Below are 22,072 nucleotides of genomic sequence, written 5' to 3' on the forward strand. Positions count from 1 at the left end.
AACGAACCCAGTAGTTGAATTCTGCAGTCTGAATATATCACACGTGCATCACATAAGCTCTAGGCCAAACGATTTTATACATGAAATATAGAAATATAAATAAAAATCACGCTCTGCACACCGTTAATTCTGTTAAGTGGAACACAAAGCTTTCCTACCACTCATTCCTTCTGGTTTTTTTCCTTTTCTTCTAAAAGCAGGAGATAAAAAGAGATGCACAAACCCAAACAAATACCAAACTAAACAAAGGCCTATTAAACACGAGTCTGTACAAGTGTCAGGTAGAAGTAAAACACAAGCTTTGCATCTCTGTAACATTTATGCACTAAATAGTATTTTCTGCTTTATGGCTGTGGCATTTAAATCACAACTATTTAAATCACAGCTGTATAGCTTAGATAACTGAGCAATACATTTAACACTATCTAAGCTATTCAACTAGAAAACAGCATATGAAAGTGAAAAGAAATCATGGTAAAAATCTCAGAAAAAATCCAGTTCTATTGCCTGCAATGGCAACTTTAAAAATCATTTACAAGCATAAACAAAACAGAAATATGGCAAATTTAAATTCCAACATGCTGTTTTAATATTAGAATTGTCCTCTGCTCCTTCTCAGTGCTCTCAGTATCCCCAGCAAATGCAACAATAAATTACACATAGAAAGGTTTTTCAAAGTTTTTTTGTTTTAGGAAAAAGCCAAATCAACAGCAAACACAGGAAAAAATAAAACACTTGACACACAGATATGGGGAGTAATTCAGCTGCATTCTTGGTAACCACCTTTGCAGCAACCAGTTATCACACCAACTCCATCAGTGCCTTGTTTCACTGAGACTTCCAAAGACATCAAAGTATTTGTAGTCTGTGAACAGATTCTGAAACAACCAAGCTATTCCCCCCACAAAAGTTTTTTGTAACAATCTGGAGCTAGAAAAAACCTAAACCAAACTGCTCCTCAGGCACCAACCGACCGCCAAGCTCTGCATTCTGTAACACAGGTATGCACCTGCCCTGTGAGTGAGGGAGCTCAGCATTCCCACAGCAGCCACTGCCCTTCCCAGCCTCCTGTTCCTGGGGGTCATGCAGCCCTGATTTACTTCCACAGCAAACCCAACATATCTTATTAGAGGCGTAGGACTTTTTGAGCAAGCATTCTCTGACTCAGGCAGATTGGAAACTCATGTGATTGCTAAAGGAGTTGGCAGGTGCATCTGTCCTCTCATGCTTTTCCTGGAGCACCAACATTGCTACACTGGCTTATTTTGTGTATCCGTTAACTGAAAATTCTCTCAGATGAGCATCACTGCTGTGCACAAGAAACATTTCCCACGGGCAGCTAATATTCTTTTTTTTCCCCAACAGCAACGTCAGAATTCTTCTTCTGCATTTGGAATATGTGAACTCTTAAGTTTCTTGAGTTTTTCAATAGCAGAAGATACTGAAATCTCTCCATGAACTTTGTTGTCTCTTGTTCGCACGTTGACAGCATTATTTGCTTTCTCCTTTTCTCCAACCACTGCAAGACATAACACATAATATGAAACTATTTACATTACAAAATGAGTCTCTAGACAAACTCTATGTCTAACATTAAAACTTAAGTGATATTCAGCAATGTAAGATGCTGCAATTACCTACCTAAAATGAAGTTATACTGAGCCAGCTGTGCATTTCTAATTTTCTTGTTTAATGTGCAACTTTGATCTAGATCCACATCTGACATAAATCCCGCTTCAAAAAATTGGTTGCAAACCTAAAAAAACCAAACCAAAACACTCTCAGAATTACTATATATTTTAAAATATACATTTGTACATCCTATAATTACTGATCTCTCCCAATAATTAATTCATGTATGTGCATAATATCGCTCTTATGAATCACTGCAAAGAATCCAATGACTTTATCTGAAGAAAACTGAACACACACTTAAGGGCTTAGCAGGACTGCAGTTGGAAGGTAACATCCATATCAAATATGTGCTGCTGTCCTCAGGCAGCTACACTGCTCAGTGTTAAAAATGTGTCCTTAGTCTGAGAAAGCAGAGAAAGCAGAAGGAACAAACCCACTTATTCTTGTATTAGAAGCAGGGGAGAGGGGTAAAACCCACCATGGTCAAAAGTGATGTAGTCAAGAATATACACGGTGGGAAATGGATGAAACTGGCTCTCTCCCCACTTTAAGCTGATAGTAGTGAAATGAAGCATTAGTTGTCATCCAGAATGTTTTTCCTTTAATAATTATGTCCATAATAACAGAACTCAAACCACTTAAAGTTACATACCCCTTACTCAGGCTTACACAAGTTTTAGACTGGAAACTGTATATTGAAAAATTTACTTCTCCCCCCCCCCCAAATACGCCTTCAAAATCCTTAAAGCATTCATTCTCCGTTCTGGAACAAGTCCTTGAGGATCCATTAGAATTGCCCTGCTCTCACCTGCTGGGCATACTCTTCCGATGTCGGTCCCACGGGCACCACCATCACCTGCCGTGGGGACAACCAGAGCGGCCTGGAGAGCATGAGGGACACATGGGATAAATGTGCACTTGACACTTGCATTCATAACCACAGCTGTGTTCCACAATAATAATTTCTTCACTTTATAGAAATCTTTATGTTAGCTTACGTTGGATAGTACGTTATCGTCGTGTTTTCAAAGTTCACGTGAAATAGCAAATGGGTTGATCCCAGTAAAATGACAAATGCAGAACTTGGACTTTCTGTTCTCTTCCTAGCAGACTGCACATTTTTAAACAGAATTTTTTTTTCACATAATTTTCATTTCTAACTTTACAGTCAAAAGTGAACAGTCAGAGAGATAAGTGACTGAAACTAAGAATTAACTCTTCCTTAATACTTTAAAAACACATTAATGAAAAAATACCTTCAGAGCTTATTCAAGATAAACCAACCCATCTCAGAAGCACAAAAAATATTTCATATATTAAGACTAATTCATGTCTGTATATATACAAATAATTGCTTTACATATGTCTGACATCTTCCCAGTACAAAAGCATGATTTTTAAGAAAAAAAGGAACAAAAATAATGGAGGGCTTACACATTAATTACAGTTCTTATTTCTGCATTATTCTGCATTTTTTCTGCAGTCTCATGAAACTGATTCTAATAACTAGTTTGTTATTAGAAATTAACTATTAGAAATAATAACTGCCAACAAACTCAGACCAGAAAACTGGACTTCTTTTCTTGTAATCTTACCTACTAATTTGGAGAAAATTCTAGGGATATTATTTTTGCATTATAATATATGGGACATCAGGAAGGATCTGCACTTTCTACATTGTTAAACACTTCTTAGAAGTCCATTTGTGCTACATACCATTTTCCTCCATAATTTTCTGCTAGAATAGCTATCATCCTCTCCACAGATCCCAAAATAGCTCTGTGAATAATCACTGGCCTTTTCTTATCGTCGCCATCCTTACTGAAAAAAAAAAAAGCAAGTAAAATTTTTTTAAAAACTGAAATTGTCTTAGCTCACACACATGTAATCCTACTAGTGTTTTTGATTCTACTTTTAACAGATGGACAAAATTCAGTTAGTTATACTCAGGCAAAATCTACTCTTTTTATTAATAATGTCCTTTAAGTCATCTAGGCTTTTAAAGGAATACTGAATAATCACAGTGACTTAAAATAATCATGCCTATGGCCAGTGGCATAGACACTAACTCTTAAATTTGAAAAGACACTCGACTGACTCAGCACCATTTCTGTGCATTTTAATATTTTATGTTCTTCCTTGTTCTCTCTCTTCCACTATGACTTGCTTTTATTTTGTTGCACAGGACCTTACCTGCCCTTTTGAACCTCACCTGTTCATTACTTTGCTTAAATTACAATACTGTGATAAAAAAAAGCCAGCTGTTTGCAACAGTACCATCACCTACTAAAAAGCTATGGCACCTACTGTAGAACATGCAGCAGGACCAAAAAGTAACAAAGATTCTTATTCTGTCTTCCTGTAGTGGTTTGAACCTTGTTTTCCCCAGAGGCTAAGAGAAGTGGTAGACCCCAAGGGGTGGAAACCCCTGGAAGTTTTGAAGTTCTGCCCAATGGGCGCTCCTGCAGAAATGTAAACATATCACAACCAGACCGGAAAAGAAGAGTTGTAGTTTGGTTGTAGGAGAGGTGGCCATGTTGTAGAGCCACGAGGAAGGGGCTCTGAGCCCCTTGGGGCCTCTGGCCCCCTCCCAGCCCCTGGCTGGGGGCTGCAGGGACCTGGAACAGCATAAAGCTGGGCTAGGTGCCTGTAGTATGCCGGGAGATGTTTTCTCCATGGGCACAGAGCAGCAGCCGACGCTGACCAGAGAAACAGTGGCAGAGAGCCAGAGATAAGAACCTGAACTGAAGAAGCAGCAGAAGCAACATGCAGCACTGCAGAGGAGACTCCTGGAAGGAGAGTCGAGGAAAGGAGAGCCAGCAGCTGAGAGCTACAGAGTTCTTGGGGGTAAGACTGATACCAGATCCCCAAAACTCCTTTGAGACCTCCTGGAAGGAGGAAGATGATGGACTCTTACTTGAAAGAGCCTTGAAGTGCGACATGCACTGTAGAAAGGAGCTAGAGAGCTCCGAGAGGAATGCAGGGGGAGTTGACCTTGGCTTCCCCCCCTCGCACTGCTGCCACGGTGGCAGCCTGAGAGACAGGGCACAGAGGCCCTGCAAGAGATACCAGACCGTCACGAAGACCCCCCTGTGTCTTCGTGATATGACGTGGTGAAACGACCTTGTCTGGGGTTACGAAGCCCACGGAAGACCCCTCGGTTGTGAGGCGATGGGGCCGGGGGAGCTTGAATACCTCCCTCGTGGATGCTGGCAGAAAGCCAGCTATCAGCTGCTGCATGAGATGAGAAGAAACCTGCTGCCTTAGAAGATGCTGCTGTTCAGAGACTGGAAGGGATCTGTCCTTCTTTCCCTCCTGGACTTTTATTTGGAGGGGAGAAGAGATCTGATCCATTGTAAATACATATGTCATGGTAGAGATAGTTGTGATCATGTGTATAATGTGATGTTATATTTATTTGTACAGTCATTGTAATATATTCCCTTTTCCCCACTTTGAGTCTGGTGTGTTTTGTCTGGAAAAACCCATCTCACATTAGGTTGAGATGTGGGAGGGGGGATGGAGCTAGGGAATTGGATGTTGGGGCTATCTCAAACCATGACACTTCCCTATCAATATCTTGATAATATGCAAAAAACAAACACTTCAAGAAAAACAACCCAGAAAATGTGTATTTGAGTTAACATGATATTAAGATTAATCTCCTCAGTGGATAAAAATCCGTCTTTCTAGCTGGAAGCCAAAGTGAGATTTTCACTAAAAACTCTTTGTATTGGGTTTATGTTCAAAGTTAACTAGTTTTACCCAATAAAAACAAAGAAGTACTTAGTACAAACACAGCAGCTCCTTAAGGCATGTTTGAATTTGTATGGTATGTCTTCCAAGGAGACACTGTGACTGGGCTGAAAGTGAAAACTGACTCAGCTGAGGTTTTTTTAGCATTATATATGATCAGTTGTCCTCAGAACTGGCAGACAAGACAGCTGATGAGATTTTCCTGCACTCAGTAGCATTTCAACTAAAGTGAGCTATTGTTACATCAAGTTTGTGACTCTCCTTGCCAGGCTAACCATTTATTAAATGAGCAGCACAGCATTAATACATAATGGGAATTACAGATAATGAAAGCATTTATGATTATTTTTATTCATTATTTCATTTAAAAGAGGAAGCTATTTAGCTTAACCACTCACCCAACATAAGTAAGATTAAATCGAATGGGCAGCTGGAAGTCAAGTTGGATGGTAGCACATTGATGGTACCTCCCAATTGCATCTTTGATTTTAATATCAATCTGTGAAGCAAAATAACACAGTTACTAAATACAGTTTGCCTGCAGTATGTCTGCATTCTTGTCTACCCCAAAGTTATATTAAAACGTTGAATCACTGACCTTAGGACCATAAAATGCTCCATCTCCTGGATTCAAAAGCCATTGCTCTCCAAATTTATTCAAGCTGTTTTGAAGTTGCTAATCAAAAAAGTGAGAGAGTAATTAAAGAAGGTATAGCAGGGTTTCTCATTACTGGAAGTCAAAGCATTTGCCTTTAAAATTCAAAGGCAGCCAGCAGGCAGCACAACCCCTTTTGCTCAAGCATTTGTTCATTTATGACAAGTAACCTTGGAATAGTAGTTCCTTGTACACTATGTGATTAATCAGAAAAAAAACCCAGAAATCTAACCAGTTCAAGATAAGGGGCTAAGTAAGAACCTGGAAGTTCTCATTTTTATACAGTAACTTCAGATCTAATGTGATGTTTTTCAACAGGCATTTCCACTCAGGACAATATTTAGGATCTGAGGTAAGCAATTTCACTATTCGACAAGAAGGAACTCAGTTAAATATCTACCTCTGCAAATACAAATATTAAGGAGTTGCTTTGTTTGTTTGCTTTTAAATGAATTACCTTTTCTGCATGATCCCAGATCTCTAACTCTCCAAGGTAATTTTCGGGTCTTGTAGAAAGATGTAGTTGAAAAGTAAAACCAAAGACAGCATATACTGACTTCAAGAAATCAAGACAGCCCTCAATTTCTTCTTCAATCTTAAACACGAACCAAAATATATTAGTTAAAAGTCACTTACATAAAAATGTAATTGAAACTATTGAATTCATCATAACCAGAATAAGAGAGTCCATTAAATAAGAAAAAATTAAACCCCACATCCTACAAACCCAAACTGAAGTATTTGTTCAGCATTACTAGAGAAAACAAAACATGGTCAACAGCTTTTTTCTTTGCAGGGGTGGATGGAAGATGTAAAAAAAAAAAAAAAAAAAAATTATTTTTTGGGATTTAGTTGCCCAGTGCATCTTTCTAAATGGAAAAATTCCATACAGAAAATCTTACTACATAATTCACAAACAATAAGATCCCTCAGATAATACTGTTTTCTGCTTTTGATATGAGCATTTTGTAACTTTAAAGAAAAAAATAAAAATAAAGTAAAAAACTGAGTACAGCATTATTATTTGAGAAACTTGCAACAAAGCAGCCAAGTCCAACAGGCTATTGAGTTCAGCAATATTGCAGAGTTAAGAAATATGGAATATCAAAGAAGGAAGCACCTAAACCTACCAAAAGAAACCATCAAAAGCACCGTTATGCTATACAGCAACACAATGGAAGAAGCTAGAGTTGAAATATTTCAGGGATTTCTTCCTCTTTACTTGTTTACTGTTTGCACTGGGAGAAGAAAGGGTTTGTTTGGGGTTTTTTTGACTTGTGGGGGTGTGGGAGGTGCTTGGTATTTTGGAGTTGTCTTTCTTTACCTGTTCCATTGTGCAAAAGATGTGAGCATCATCCTGCTGGAAGCGCCTTACACGAGTCAAGCCACTTAAAGTCCCAGAGAGCTCATTTCGGTGCAGAACTCCAAAATCTGCAAGTCTAAGAGGTAATTCCCTCCAGGATCGTGGACGATGGGCAAACATCAAGCTAGAAGGAACATGAAAGAGCCTTCCTTTTAGCCTTCTTACAGGAGATTTAAGACAACACAGAAATAAACCAAGATCAATACAGACAGTAATCACATTTTTAAGCATTTATTCATTCAGGTTGTTTGCACCCTAAAAGACAGGCAAACAGAAAAAGTGTTTCACTCAGAACGTACTGCTGAAGACCACCTCGAAAAAAAAACCACTGCAAGAGTTAATCAAGACTGGTTCATCTGTACCTTCTTGGTACAGCACATCTGATGCCTATCTCTACCCAAAACAACTTGTATTCACTAGTGGTACAGACTAGTATTAGCATGCACAAACCTAGCTCACTTAGGGCAGACTTACTTCTGGGACACTGTCAGAGAAGCCCCCTCGACACACCCAGTTGGCTTAGTAGTCTATTGTGAACATACATGACAACATGTATTAATACTCCATTTATTCTCCTCAGCCTCAAAAAGGATAAATGAAGGAAAATCAGAAGTTTTCCAGCTAAGAGTACAAACCAATGTCCGGGACAATTCATGGGTTTCAGGGCAAAAGTTTCCTTCTCGATCTCAAAAGAGAACATGTTTTCACTGTAGTGCTGCCAGTGTCCTGAAGCTTCCCAGAGTTTACTGTTGAAGATGTTTGGAGACACAACTTCAGTAAAATTACGCCTGTGATATTCCCCCTGTAGAACAAATTCACCATTTAAAAGGTTACAGAGCTTTTGACAGGCCAAAGCTTGATTCTTTTAAACTGTGTTATTATGATGGCAATTTACAGAGAGACTAAAGGACTACTGTAAGTTTTGCACAACTGGAAAAGCACAGCTTCACTCTGCACTATTTTCAAAACAGGTTAGATCTGTATAATCACACTGAAAATCTGTTAAATATTTATATACATAGATACTTATTTTTCTGTGGATAGCTCAGTGCTATGAATGTCAATTTAAGATTGACAACTGATATTAAATTTCTTAAGAGTTACATCACCATATACTCACCCGTATGAAATCCATGAGTGTGTTATAAAGAAAGGCACCTCTGGGGAGGAAAAAGCAGCTTCCAGGACTCAAATCATGAAAGAAGAAGAGTTCTTGATCCTAGGTAAATTAAAACCAGATTGCTCTAACAACAATTCAGATAGAACTGCAGAACATAACTACCTCACACACATTGAGACACTGTTCACAAAGATGGCACGTTACAGAAACAAGATGATTTATTTAAGTCTACAAGTTCTCAGCAACACCAGTTAACTGATCTGCAGTTCTTACTCTTAGAAGTTCGTAATAACACTGAATTCTATTTGATTCTTTGACTATGTAAAAACACGTTTCCCCAAAATCCTGAAGTCTTATCTAATCTTACCTTTATTAACCTTAATTGCTTTAGTAAAGCAATTAAGCAGATATCCATCACACATGAGGGATAATGGCTGAAGCTTGTGAGCCACTCACTTTTTATCAGCATTTTGACCCCAAAAAAAAGAGAAGCTCAGCAGTGTGGCTCTGATACATCTTCAGAGAGCTTTACCCACTTCAATATCATAGATACTAGATTCATAAACCCTACATAAATTCATGGGCTATGCCGAGTTGGAAGGAACCCACAAGGATCATCCAGTCCAACTCCAGGCCCTGCACAGGCCCATCCCCAAGAGTCACACCCTGTGCCCCAGAGGATCATCCAAATGTTCCTTGAGCTCTGGCAGCCTTGGTGCTGTGCCCACTGCCCTGGGGAGCCTGTTCAGTGCCCGACCACCCTCTGGGGGAAGAATCTCTCTGATTGATTGAAATTAGATCATTTGTTTATGAAGAGGCATAGAAGTAATCAAACAAATACTACAGAAATATTCAAGTCTTAATAAGTTAATAGAAATAAGCATGATCACTTCCATAAAGACCATTTTCCTACTTTTTATAAATTTTTGTTATTGTTTTCTGTAAATTTCTCATTGTCTCTTCCTCTTCTGAGTTACCTCAGTTGTTCACCCTCTGCTTGTGAAGGCCCTCCAGTCTCTTCTTTCATGTCTCCCAGTGAGCAGCAAGAGGTTAATGCCTCCATCCTCCTGTCCAACAATGCTGACCTTCATTTACACAACAGTTTTTCCAGTAAATGTCTCCCTGCTTTCACCTGTACTGCTCATTGTGCCTTTACATATCCACAAAGCTTCTTTCTTTTCCCAAATACCCTCCCTATAACTCCACCCTCTCAACAAAACTATAGCAAAGGTGTAAACCTTATTTATACCTATAATAAAGACAGACCAAACCATGGTATTTATGCACTTTTCAAATAAATTATCTCTTCTACGAAAAATACAGTGGTTTAGGTAGACTCTACATTAAAAGGTTTAAGAGGTACTTCCCTAAACCAAGGGACTAAACCCATGAACTTCTTCCCAACATTAGTTTAATACTCGTATGCAAGTGACAAGTTGAGTCTGTAGAAGAAAAATTCAAAATGTAAGCAACACCAAGAAGCATACAGAACTAGCTCTCATTCAAACTGCCAAAAATGGAAAAAGAAACAAACCAAAACTAAAAAACATGGAAAGAGAATGAATTGTATTACAGAAGCATAAAATAAGTAGACAACGGAATACTGTACCTTTCCAATTTTCCTATGATCCCGGTTTTTGGCTTCTTCCTGTATTTTTTCCCATTCCTTCATCATTTTGTTATCAGGAAAGGATATTCCATATATTCTCTGCAGAGTTTCCATATCAGATTTTCCTTCCCAATATGTAGAGGAACTCTGACACACAAAACCCAGACTTTAAGATAATATTACATAATATCAGGGAAAGGAGGGATAAACATTAACACGTTCAAACATTATTATTTTTTTCCTTGGGAAAAGATTCATATGCAGTCTTTCAGCATTTGTTTATAACACAAAGATATTGCAGTGCCTTTCAGTCAGCATATTAATACAGAAGACAAACAAAAGTGACTGGTCAAGGAATATTTTTACTCTACTTAGGTACCTTGTTTCAACTTACATCATGCTTTATTATTTCATGCTATAGCAGCTAAAAAAGCAGCACTTGTTTACACTCAAAACATAATGCAGTGGGGAAACATGACAGACACAACAAACCTAACTCTCAGAGTTAATTCTGAGCTGTTTTGACAATCTAATATGTAATCCCTGGAATTCAGAGTTCCATACACTTCAGTTAGGAAGCCAGCAGAAGCAACTATGATTAATGTTCTGATGAGGTCAGTCTAATAAGGTTACCAAAATTAGCATCTGTGAATAACTTAAACTACACCACAAAACCAGAGGCCTCTGCCAACACTGTCTCTGCCTTTCCTGTAAGCAATGCCATCTTTTAACAGCAGCACTTGCAGATCTGCCAGCATCCACTTTACCTCCTGTACCATCTGACAAGGTCAAATTAGTACTTTTCCGACTTGGATGTCCATCTACTGCAGAACAGAGCATGCTCACAACACCACTCACACAGAGATGTGACAGCAAGTCCAGACTCCAGCCAGGACACAGGTGCAGTGATGGCTGGAGATACTGGAACAGCACAGCCACGTGGGCTTAGGCTCTGCACTTCTCTACTGGGCATGGGACAATTGGTTCCACGGCTAATTTAGTCACTACTAGTTACAGTGCTTTTGCAGTACTCTTCAGTCTAAACATGCATGTTACTACATTAATACTCTGATAAAAAAGGATGCTGTTAACTTTCACTGACGTGCTACCACGAAAGTCAAGAATCAGCAAACCTTGGATGCAGACAAATGATTAAAGTCTGTAGTTCTACTAGTACAGTGGGAGCCGGCAAACAAATGAAGGACTATTTTCAGAGTAAACAAAGAAAACAATAAAAGGACCCTAGCATAATCAGCTCAGGAGAAATAAATATATAAATAAATCAACTGTGCTCTAGTTTATTTCAGTTTCGATGCATACTTAATTTTAACTTACCTTAACTATTTTAAGGGCCTTAATTTTTCCAGTGTGTCTGACGTGTGGACCCCTGCAGAGATCAATCAGTGGACCACATCTATATGCCAAGAGAAAAAAAGTGTTCATTTCCAAACTCTCCAACATTTTTCTGTACAGTCACTAATGTGACAAGTTCGTGCTAAAAACACAAATATGCAACAAGCAGCAAGTTCAGTGCACCCTAAATGCAGCTGTGAATTCCACCTGAAGTGGGATATTCACTCAGTAAATGCTCAGCATAGTTGATCTATTATCAAGAGCATCATAGCACAGTTACCAATTCATATAGTTCCACAAGTGAACTTCATGTTAAAGTTGCCCAGGACATTTCAAACTATGCACATCAAACAGAAAAATGGTTTTGCCATTTTCCAACTGATTGGAATGAGGAAGTGAATAAGCTGGTTCCTCATCCCACAATGAGCTAAGAGTTAGTGTTATCCACTATGCACCAATCCAGTGTCAAGGGTGGTAACTTACTTTAATCAGTTTACTGAAACCAGAGGGAATGACTAAAAACTGGATTTGCCATTTGCCCACAAACTGAGACCTAATCTGTCCCAGCAGAGAAAAGATCTCATTTTACATCAGTAGCAATGTTAACTGCAAACTTAAGTCCCAATCACACAAGAATTCAGAATAAAAAACAAAACAAAAAACCAATTTATTCTCCTCTCAGTTTAAATAAACTAAGTATAAAAATACTTCATAATACTTTTGGAGTATATTTCTTTACCTGTATATTGTGGTAGTTGGTGTCTTCACCTTCTCATTAAGGATACGACACTTAAACTTGTTATACTGTGTGTGGAAACATGAAAAGTCAGAAATATCAATAAAATGGATAACAAAATTCTCTTCTAAAATTATGTATTAATAATGCAAGTGCATCAGTAATAGACACTTGCAACTTAAAAAAAAAAAAAAAAAAAAGCTTGTATTCAACAGTTCAACATCCTTTCAGAAGAGTTGTAAAACAAGGGGAGGGACAAAAAGTCCCCTGAGGGTGTGTTGAGGATGGCGAGTACCACCTGAATTACACAGTACAGTGAGACTGGCAATATTCACTGTATAAAACAGGGGGCTAACCCAAAAGTCTTTTTTGACCTGTCCCTGCAAGTGAGCCAGAAGGAATGTGTGCCTTTTGTGTACTTATCTGTCATCTCATTGATCCGGAGGTGTTTTTGTGCAATTTTGTGCAATCAAAATGTGTTCAGGCACTAATAAAAATTATTTTTAACATTTGAGAGGAAATAGAGGGGGTAAAGGATGGTATTCTTTTTCTTTGTTTTACTAGACAGGTAAAACTCTGATGAGTCAGTCACATGCAGAATTCTAAGAAAACTTACATTTTAAAAGATCATTTTACCAGAACCACAGCTACTCAAAAGATTTACCTTAAACATGTCTAGCAGCGTCTCCTTTTTGACTTCCAGCCTTTCAAAAGCCTGTTTCTCTTTTATGATATTTTTACAGTGGTTCTCTAGTAGTGGGAATTCAGTGCTAGACACACCTCTAAACAAAAAGACACAGGCAAAAGAAATACAAATTAATTATTCTGATACTCCCATTTTTTTCAATTAACCACTTCCTAGTGGTTTAATTTGAAACCATAAAAATGCGTTGTTGTGATTTGTCACAGTACTTTCTTAGTTTCTTCCAATCAGCTCTATTTTCAGACACTAAACTCAGAAACACAAACAATACCACCCTAAACAAACCCACTGCAATCATTCCTAGAATAGTCTTTGACATGATCAAATGTCTGGAAGACCTTCAAGTTGAAGTATACATATGATTTAGGAAAAAAAAAAGGAGGGGAGGAACCCTCCCAGCTGCAGGAGTCTGTTTATCAGCTGATGCAGATTCAGTATTCTCCCTGACTACAGAAAGATAAACAAAGAACAAACAGAATTGTAAAGCTGTGCACAAGGATTAGAAAAGTAGTAAACACTTATACAAGTTACATGCACACGTGCCCTTGGTACAAGTGACTTGGTTTCCTTGAAGAATCATGGGGGTTTGGTTTCCATCTCCCTTGTGTCCCCAGAAGTTCACAAAGTTTTACCCACTCTACATTTTTTCCACAGAACATTGAACAGCTGCAAGTCTTACAGAGCAGGTGTCTGAACACTGCTCCTGAATTTAAATATACACACACACACTCAATTTGTGTCTACACAGAAGACTGACCTGTCAGCTTCAAATCATATTAGAGACATGATTTTACTTTTAACATGCAGAAACTTGACAGAACAAAATAATTCTAGTACTGAGCTTCAATACGGAGTATAAAAGTTCTAAGACACTGAAATTTTACCTATCTTCAATATACATGTCATAATAAAATCCATTCTCAATTGGTGGTCCATAGCACAAGCAGCCCCCAAAATATCCTTCCATGGCCTCTCCAAGGATGTGAGCACTTGAATGCCAATAAACCTGCAAATAAAGTCAGGTGAGCAAGCCAAGGGGTCAATGGCATTGCGTAACTAAAAAGAAAAAAACCAAACCATTAAGTATATCTGCAGATGGGAAACAGACTGGAACTAAGGTTGTTTAAATTTTAAGAGAGGTAAAACAATTTCCTGTTCTCATTTTGAAGTACTCTAAATGACTGATATAATGTCAGATGTAGCATTAGAGGCCCACCATACTTCAGTCTGAAAGACTGTGATTATACCTGTGTGCTATCCCATCAACTTAGTACTTACCTTGTTCATTTTTAAGTTAGTTTCCAGTCAGTCAAAAGTCTATGCAACACTAATCAGACCTAAAACAATGTAGCAAATTAAGCTTCCACTGTTCACATTCAGTACATTTATTAATAGGTCTGACATTACCTGAAATGTCAGCAGAGGGGAGCCAACAACCCAGTAGATCAATACCAGTCTTATGTTTTAAGTTTCTATTAATTTGGACTAATTGAGAGCCATTGCTACAAGATAAAGCCTTTACATGAAATGCCTAAGACAAGCTTAATCACATGAATAATTACTTGACAAAACCGAAGTCTAATTCTAGTGTATAAACAAAGGTTTCAGACTGAACCCCATTAAAAAAAAATCTTGGGCATGTTGCTAAGAATATTCATAGTTTAATTGACTCAGATATGACTACTTAAGGTTTTATTAAACAGTGCCAGTACAAGGAGATGAAGATTTTATTAATGACTCAAATATAATATTGGACAATTTTTAGAAAATGGTAAGACAGTCTTACTTTGCTTTCACAGTCTGATCTTCAGATGCACTGAGTCAAACCACAAAACATATCTTAGAAGACATTAAACTATTTCAAGTTAGCATACAAATCAAGATGTTCTGTATGATCTCATTTGAGAAATAACCTGTTTATGTAAAAGAGAAGGATAAAAAGAACACCAAGATTTTATTCACTCTCAGATTATAGGCACTTAGTATCTCATCTTTCCTGAATCATAGGAAACACATTACTTTAAAGTTCTGTCGCTTTTTTTTTTTTATTTCAAGATTTTAAAAGCCTAATGCTGCAATCAATTTTATGTCATTAGTTCTTCTAATCAAGCAGAAACCAGAGAGTGTTTACTCACAGCTTTTGCTTCTTCATCATCAAAGGTCAGCAGCTCTAGAGTACAATCTCCCTCCAGCGGACGATCCAGGTCCCACAGTTCACCATTCACTTTGGCTATGACTGCATTCGAGGCCAACGCTTGACTAAAAAACCAGAAAAGATGACAAGAGACCTGAAGATTTAGGTTCAATTTGTAAAAGACCTTAGGTTTCTAAACTCTGTGAGATCACACCTACATCTTGTAGCACCTGAAAACCTTAAATTTTTGTTTCTGTGGTAGTCTTAAGGTTCTTTACCTTAAAAGTGGAAAAGTGTTTAAGTCTTGAGAAGTCTCATTCCACAGTTTTCAGTGCTGGGGAATGACTGCTTTGTACAACAGGTTCTACTGTATCTGGTAACTCACAGAACTTCAGATGTCTCTATTAAGTCCTAGCACTCTCACTGATTTACTCTTTAACTGTAAGCAAGCATTATGATCCCAAGTGTTATGAACCTCAACTATCACTCAGAACAGTAATTTCAACCACCTGTTTATTCTGCATTAAGCTGAAGTTTCAATGCTTTCCAAATAAACAAAGTTAAGAGAGTCACCATCCACTGACCATGACATATTTTTCACAAGGTAAGACACAAATGACAGTAACAGTTTTATCACTGCAAAAGTACAACTCCTTGAATCTGCAGGTTACCTAATTCCTACAGCTAATTGATAGGGCGTGGTTTTCCAAGATTCCCCTTCAGCCATCGTTCCATCTTTCAGAGTAATTTTGATAGATTGGCTCTGGTTGGCTGCTCTGTAAGCTAGCAAAGCATCATGTTCTTTTTTCAGTGCTTCGTAAAGCTTCAGTCTGTCTTCTATGAAGCTTGGCACACACTGTAGCTGTAACAAATAAAGCAGATTATGTACATACAAACTTGTGAGAGAAATAAAGGATTCACAGTGTTGGTGCATCCCCAGAGGTCCCAACTTGGACCAGATTTCACTGCACTAGAATTTATACTAAAATGCAGTAAAGCATTTGTAAATAATTATACATAGGATAGTTTCATCCAACTTTCTGACTGTTTTATAGCAGCTTTCCAATTTTCCATGCACTGTCATCAATCTGGGCCTAAGTGGCTTTGTGGGTTTGACCTCAGAAAGCAGCCTATATTCCTGCCCCAGAATTTGCATTTAGCAGGTGTCCTAGAGAAATCTGAATCACTCCAACAAGCCCTCACTTCTGCCAGTCCATTCCAAGCATCAGATTCAAAGAAGATAGTTCATGTGAAGGTTACTCTAGTTTAACATAAGATAAGCTATTAAGCTCTACTGTACTACAGCCAGTGCTGCCAACATCCTTTCAGCCATCACGCTGTTTAACTGCTCATGAACCTTCACTCTCTTTAGGCACTGCAGAATTATGACCTTTATTTCCCAATAACCCCAATCGTTTTCTTACATTAAAAGCAGAGATCTAAGAATGTGAAAGTAACCCTACTAACAGAAGATGAAGCTCCTAAATAATGGTTTTTTTCCTCTATGCTACAGAAAGCCTTTTTCCCAAAAGCTGGGATTTCAAAATACAGCAAAGTATTTCAGATTTGAGCACCCTTTCTGAACCTGGTCAAACAACACTCCTTCTTCTATTATTATGTAGTATAAAATAACCACTTACATCACTCTGATGTTGATTCACAGCCTTATTTTCTTTTTTCTTTTCCTCTTTATTTTGATTCACTGCATCAGTTGGACTCGCACTGCAGACTTTCTGAAACAGTGATAATACAAAGTATGCACCTGCTGTGTCTTTAAGACTTTTCCCAGCAATCATTAAACCAAACCAGACCATTACAATGTTGGGCTAAAAAGGCAATTCCAGGGGAATAAGTAATGTCCTGAGCACAAAGACTTCTCACGACACATCTAAGCTGCATCTTTTTGATGCTCTGCAGACACAGCAAAACCGCTCACCAGGTAAAGTAGTGCCCAATGGCACTACTACAGCTATCACTGGCAAAGCCTCCCCAGAGAGACCGTGGAAGCACTGAACAGCGACAACTTTCAGTGCTGTCACACCTGGCACAGGTTGCTCAGAGAAGCTGTGGGTGCCACATCCATGCAAGTGTTCAAGGCCAGGTCGGATGGGGCTCTGAGCAATCCGGTCTAGCGGAAGGTGTCGCTGCCCACGGCAAGGGGTTGGAACGAGACGATCCCAACCCAACCCATTCTCAGATTCTGTGACACTCGCGCAAAGGCAGGAGCGCTGTTCAGTGCTGCGGGCGGACACCGCGACAGGCTCGCACCCCCCTGAGCACCGCGACCCCCGCGGGCTGCTGGCGGGTCCGTGAGCGCCCCTATCCCGCCCCTTCCCTCCCCGCCGGGGCCCGGACGTCCCGGACCCCCCGCTCGCCGCCAGGCTGTACCTCCGCGCCACCCGGGGGCTCGGCCGGCGCCGCCCGGCCCAGCTCGGCCGCCAGGCTGCGGCGCAGGTGCAGCAGGCGGTAGCGCAGCTTCTCATTCTCGGCCCGCAGCCGCTGCAGCTCGGGGCTGGCGGTGCCGGGGCAGCGCGGCTCCTGCGGCTCCTTCAGCCGCCCAACCTCGGCCGCCAGCCAGCGCAGCTCCCTCTCCTGCCGCGACACCCTCAGCGCCGCCGCCTCGGCCGCCGCCATGTTCGCCCCGCGCCGCCCCCGGGCCCGGCCCCGCCCCGCCCGATCCGCCCTGACACCGCCCGGGCCCGGCCCCGGGGCCTGAGGGGGCGGGACTGTTCTCGTCACCCGTGCTCAGTGAGAGAATTCTGCTTTGTAGCCCTCGCTGCTGTGGTGTTAATTAATAACGGACCCGCCCGCCCGGCTCCCAGGCCGGTGAGCAATTGGGAAGTGCCGATATCCACAGAACGGATTAGCTTGGGAAAGGCCTCTGAGACCACCGAGTCCAACCCGTGACCGAACACCACCGTGTCAGCCAGGCCACGGCACCGAGTGCCGCGTCCAGTCGTTCTTTAAATACCTCCAGGGACGGTGACTCCACCACCTCCCTGGACAGCCCATTCCAGTGTCTAGTCAGCCTTTCTGTGAAGAAATTATTCCTAACGTCCAACCTAAATCTCCTCGGGCGCAGCTCAAGACTCTGTCCCCTTATCCTGTCCCTTGTTCCCTGGGAGCAGAGCCTGACACCCACCTGGCTCCACCCTCCTGTCAGGGAGTTGCAGAGAGTGAGAAGGTTCCTCCTGAGCCTCCTTTTCTCCAGGCTGAGCCCCCCCAGCTCCCTCAGCTGCTCCTCATCAAGCTTGTGCTCCAGACCCTTCGCCATCTTCATTGCCCTTCTCTGGATAGCTCATGTTGGAGTCCCACTTCAGTTTATCTAAAAATGCTCTTTGCAAATCTTTTCTCCATAACACTCATAAACAAGAAGCTGAATAAACTGAGGCTGCAGCGAAGAATCGCATCACTAATTCTCAAAATCCTGATCATGCCATTTTGCGGAGCACATGATAAGGAGTTTATAATAGGGAGGGGAAAAAAACATCAAGTTTGCTTTGTGTTCCCAAATACCCAACTTAGCATGGTTGGAGCTTATTTGTTATTAAAAACACAGAAAAGCAATGCTTTAACAATACCATTTATATAAATACGTGCTTGCAAAGGACTTACACGTAAAATCACCAAAGTCTTGGTCCTTCAAAAGATTATTCAAATAAAAGAGAATGACAATTACCAGATGCCTTAGAAAGAAAGAGACACTGTCAGTGTGGAAAATATGGATAGCTAGTTAGTGTTCCCATGGCCCTGACAGTCTGTGCTGCATCCCCCTTCATTGTTATTATGAAACAATTTCAATGTCAAAAAGTGTGGGTCAGATTGCATCCTTATTTGACCTCAATGTCAAATAAACACTGTCAGAGCTTACTTGTGGTGGATGCTTCCTGGTTGTCACCATTTCTTATGAAATTAGGTTGTCTGAAACTAAGCAGCATATTTGCACCAATTGCGGAACTTGGCACCAAGGTAAATAATTTGAAGAGGTTTGAGTTGTCAGGCTTTAGGACTTGGAGCTGAGGAGGATTGTACAACTCCCATTGTGCTGAAATTGCGAGTCTGCCTCCCAAAATTGAATACGGCTGAAGATTCCTCCCAGTCAAAGAAACAGAACAGAAAGGTTTTGCTGCCCATGGAGTGCCCATCTCCTGCACATGAGACACCAAAATGCCACCTCTATCCCCTCTACATCACCTCACACTTCCCTACATGAAACAGTGGTTGTGTCCCCTCTCAACTGTGTCAGGTTTTCAGTTAAAAGTGTCACCTCTGTCCTCTCTGAGTAATCCCAGATTTTCTGTCCAAAATGCTGCCTCTGTCTTCTCTGAGTTCCCAGGCTTTCTCTCAGAAAGGCTCTTTTTTCAACTCCAAAGCACGCCTGGATTCACCCTGAAAAAAACGTGATTTTGTTTCATCTAAATTACCTCAGCATTTCTGTCAAAAAAAAAAAAGCCACCGCTGCTCCCCCTCCCAATTTGCCTCTGCTTTTCCCTCAGAAACGTTCATTCTGTCCTCTATACGTGAAGTTAGATATTACTCCCTAAAACATCCCCTGACTAGCTCAGGTTTTACCCCAAAATTGTCCCTCCCTTTCCCTCTCAGAGAACCTCGATGTTGCCGCTTTCGGTCAGGAGGCGTCACCCGCGAGTCACCAAACACTTGCAGTCCCTCGCCTTCACCACAGCGACGATTCCAGTCCCAGCCGAGGTCCCGAGCTCGGGGTGTGACAGAGGGGACAGAAAAAAAACCTCCCAACACCCAGAGCTCTTCCTATTGCCTTCATATCGATCATCTTTCCTCACATTTTCCAGCCCTTTGTTAGTTAATACATATATATATATATATATATTTAAAAGTTACATTTGTATTCTCAAACCCTATAGATCTGTATTAAGAATGTCTTATATCCTAAAATCCTATATATAATATAGCAGGCACGGGGTTTTATTTTAAAATAATTTTTGTATGAATTAATATTTGTTTACATATATAAAAATGAGAAACTTTAAAGGTTTTAGTATTTCACACATGCTCCCTATGAATTTTCTGGCATTTTGGGGCTGTAACCTCCCTTTCTGGGGAGATCCCACCTGACGCCCTTGATTCCCCACTCATCTCCTCCTCCATTGCATCATTGCTCTCCCAGTGACATCGAGGTGTCCCAAATGTGATCATCAACCCCCAGGCTCCAATCCCCTCCCTTTTTCTCACCCCCAGAAAGGTGGACAGCAGCACGTGTCTTTAATAATATATACATATTATACATATACGTGTCTTTAATAATATATACATTCCCCCCCCCCAAAAAAAAAAAGGGGCTCTGCTAGAAAAATAAAGACAGGGCAGCCCCCCAAAGGGTTGAAGTTCCCTCCCTCTTCCCCCAGCTCCTGTCCTGCAGGCAGACCTGATTGCTTTTCTAAGAAAAAAAATTTGGAAGCATAAAAACCCATTCAGTAGGGAGGTGCTTCTGAGCTCACACTTCCCAGGTAAAAGATCAGAGGAGAAGCAGCACAGAAAGATCCAAAAGTGCCCAAGGGAGCTTAAAATTGACTGTGTTTGGTAGGAATATTTGAAAACAAAGTACTCTGCTGCCGTCTCAAGCCTGGAGCTCACAGAAACGAAATGAGCTCCCCCTCCTGCTCCATTTTATGCCTTCTCTGATTGAGGGAGGATCACATAATGCAAAAGGTAAGAGAGAAGACGGTAACACCTGTCCAATGCCCTAAAAATTCTCTGAGTGAGCCCGGTTCTGAGCCCCCAAAATGCAGCACTGGGTGTCTGCTTGAGAGCCTCAAATCACAGGACTTGGGCTCAGTTCCAAGCTCTGCAAATGCAGCACTGGATTTCTCCCTGTGACCCCAAAAACTGATCAGGTGACACCACCCCACACATTCCTTTTATAGCCACAGCCCCACCCATTCCCACCCCTCCCTGCTGTCGCTCCTCAGACCCCATGCCTCACCTCACCTACAATTTTAACATTATAAATCCAAGATTTAAACCAGAGCACCACAAGCTCCCAGTGCAGGGATTTCCATATTCCTGTTATTTTCTCTGTGTCCAGTCCTGGGCATTCAGGGACTAAGGGAGGCACTGGCTGCCTGTGCTGGCATACCACAGCTCCAGGGAAAAGCCAAGTGAAGGGAGAAAAGAGCTGGGAAGATGGAAAATCATGGTCCCGGTGGAGCAGGGCCTGCTCCAACAGCATTTCCCACCTTTCCATCCATTGCCTTTGGAGCACAGGGAACACCGAGCTTTGGCCTGGTCTGGCGCTACCTGTCCACGTCTGCAGGGAGATGGGAACTGCAGAGGGAACTCTCCTGTTCCCATGGATGCCTCTCTCCCTACAAGCCCTTGCACTGAACCAGCGTGTTTTCCGCCTCCTTTGTCCCAGAGAGGGAAATACAGGTGTTGGGCACTACCTGCAGAGAAGTCAACTGAGGCTCAGGAGCCAGAGTGGAAAGGGAGCAACAGAGTAGCAGAAGGGTGCTGTGAGAGCAGCGGGGTTTTGTGGCTGAGTCACTCAGGCTGCAGAGGTGGAGTATGGCTTGTTTAACTGGGACAGGAAGGGGGCTGTCTCAAGGGAGATTTGCTGTCAGCTTGCTCCACATGTCCATCTGGCTCTTGGGATGCCTAGGAAACAATAACAAGACTACCATGCTTTTCCACACTGTGTGCTCCTGAGACCCAAGCACAGAGCTGCAGGACCTAGAGACAGTGGTTTCACCATAGAAATGTCACAACTTCTGAAGGGAGGGTCTGAACTAAATCTGTCAAAGTTAGCTAAATAGATTTCACCGTGCACCCTTCTGGGGGCCTTTTTGGAGTCAACAGTGGTTCAGTCAGCACCTGAGAAATGTTGTGGGCCCTGCCCCCTGGGAAGTGGTTAACATGTGTTTAAAAGCAAGGGGGGATTTGTCTTGAGTAGCCTGATAGAGTCAGTGTGTTTTAACCACAGCATCCTGTCAGCTTGCAGCTCGTGAGAAGTTAGTGTTTGGTTTTTGTGAC

At 41.1% G+C, this 22,072-nt stretch overlaps 1 protein-coding gene across 1 annotated transcript; it reads right to left on the reverse strand.

The window, feature by feature from the left end:
• Positions 1 to 58: 58 nt before the first annotated feature.
• Positions 59 to 17,717, reverse strand: TARS3 (threonyl-tRNA synthetase 3). Its single transcript, XM_027741825.2, has 19 exons — positions 17,453 to 17,717; positions 16,705 to 16,797; positions 15,736 to 15,926; positions 15,066 to 15,189; positions 13,815 to 13,936; positions 12,892 to 13,009; positions 12,231 to 12,295; positions 11,474 to 11,552; positions 10,139 to 10,285; positions 8,530 to 8,628; positions 8,045 to 8,211; positions 7,371 to 7,533; positions 6,504 to 6,641; positions 5,990 to 6,067; positions 5,790 to 5,890; positions 3,352 to 3,456; positions 2,444 to 2,516; positions 1,642 to 1,756; positions 59 to 1,519 (listed from the first exon to the last, which is right to left on the reverse strand). The coding sequence occupies exons 1-19, from the start codon at positions 17,696 to 17,698 to the stop codon at positions 1,371 to 1,373; spliced, it is 2,373 nt and encodes a 790-aa protein (XP_027597626.1). The 5' UTR covers positions 17,699 to 17,717; the 3' UTR covers positions 59 to 1,370.
• Between the last annotated feature and the right edge of the window lie 4,355 nt (positions 17,718 to 22,072).

Source organism: Pipra filicauda, unplaced genomic scaffold, assembly GCF_003945595.2.
Source record: "Pipra filicauda isolate LSUMZ 115617 unplaced genomic scaffold, ASM394559v2 scaffold7_size6619720_pilon, whole genome shotgun sequence".
Taxonomy (NCBI): Eukaryota; Metazoa; Chordata; class Aves; order Passeriformes; family Pipridae; genus Pipra; species Pipra filicauda.

Bases quoted from the DNA above. Each gene is read 5' to 3' on its own strand.
- TARS3 (XM_027741825.2), bottom strand. From the start codon at position 17,698: ATGGCGGCGGCCGAGGCGGCGGCGCTGAGGGTGTCGCGGCAGGAGAGG. The intron at 12,296-12,891 runs GTAAATCTTTTG...TTCCACACACAG, and splicing joins CGCTGCTAGACATGTTTAAG to TATAACAAGTTTAAGTGTCG. The intron at 7,534-8,044 runs GTTTGTACTCTT...TGTTCCTTCTAG, and splicing joins ATGAATTGTCCCGGACATTG to CTTGATGTTTGCCCATCGTC.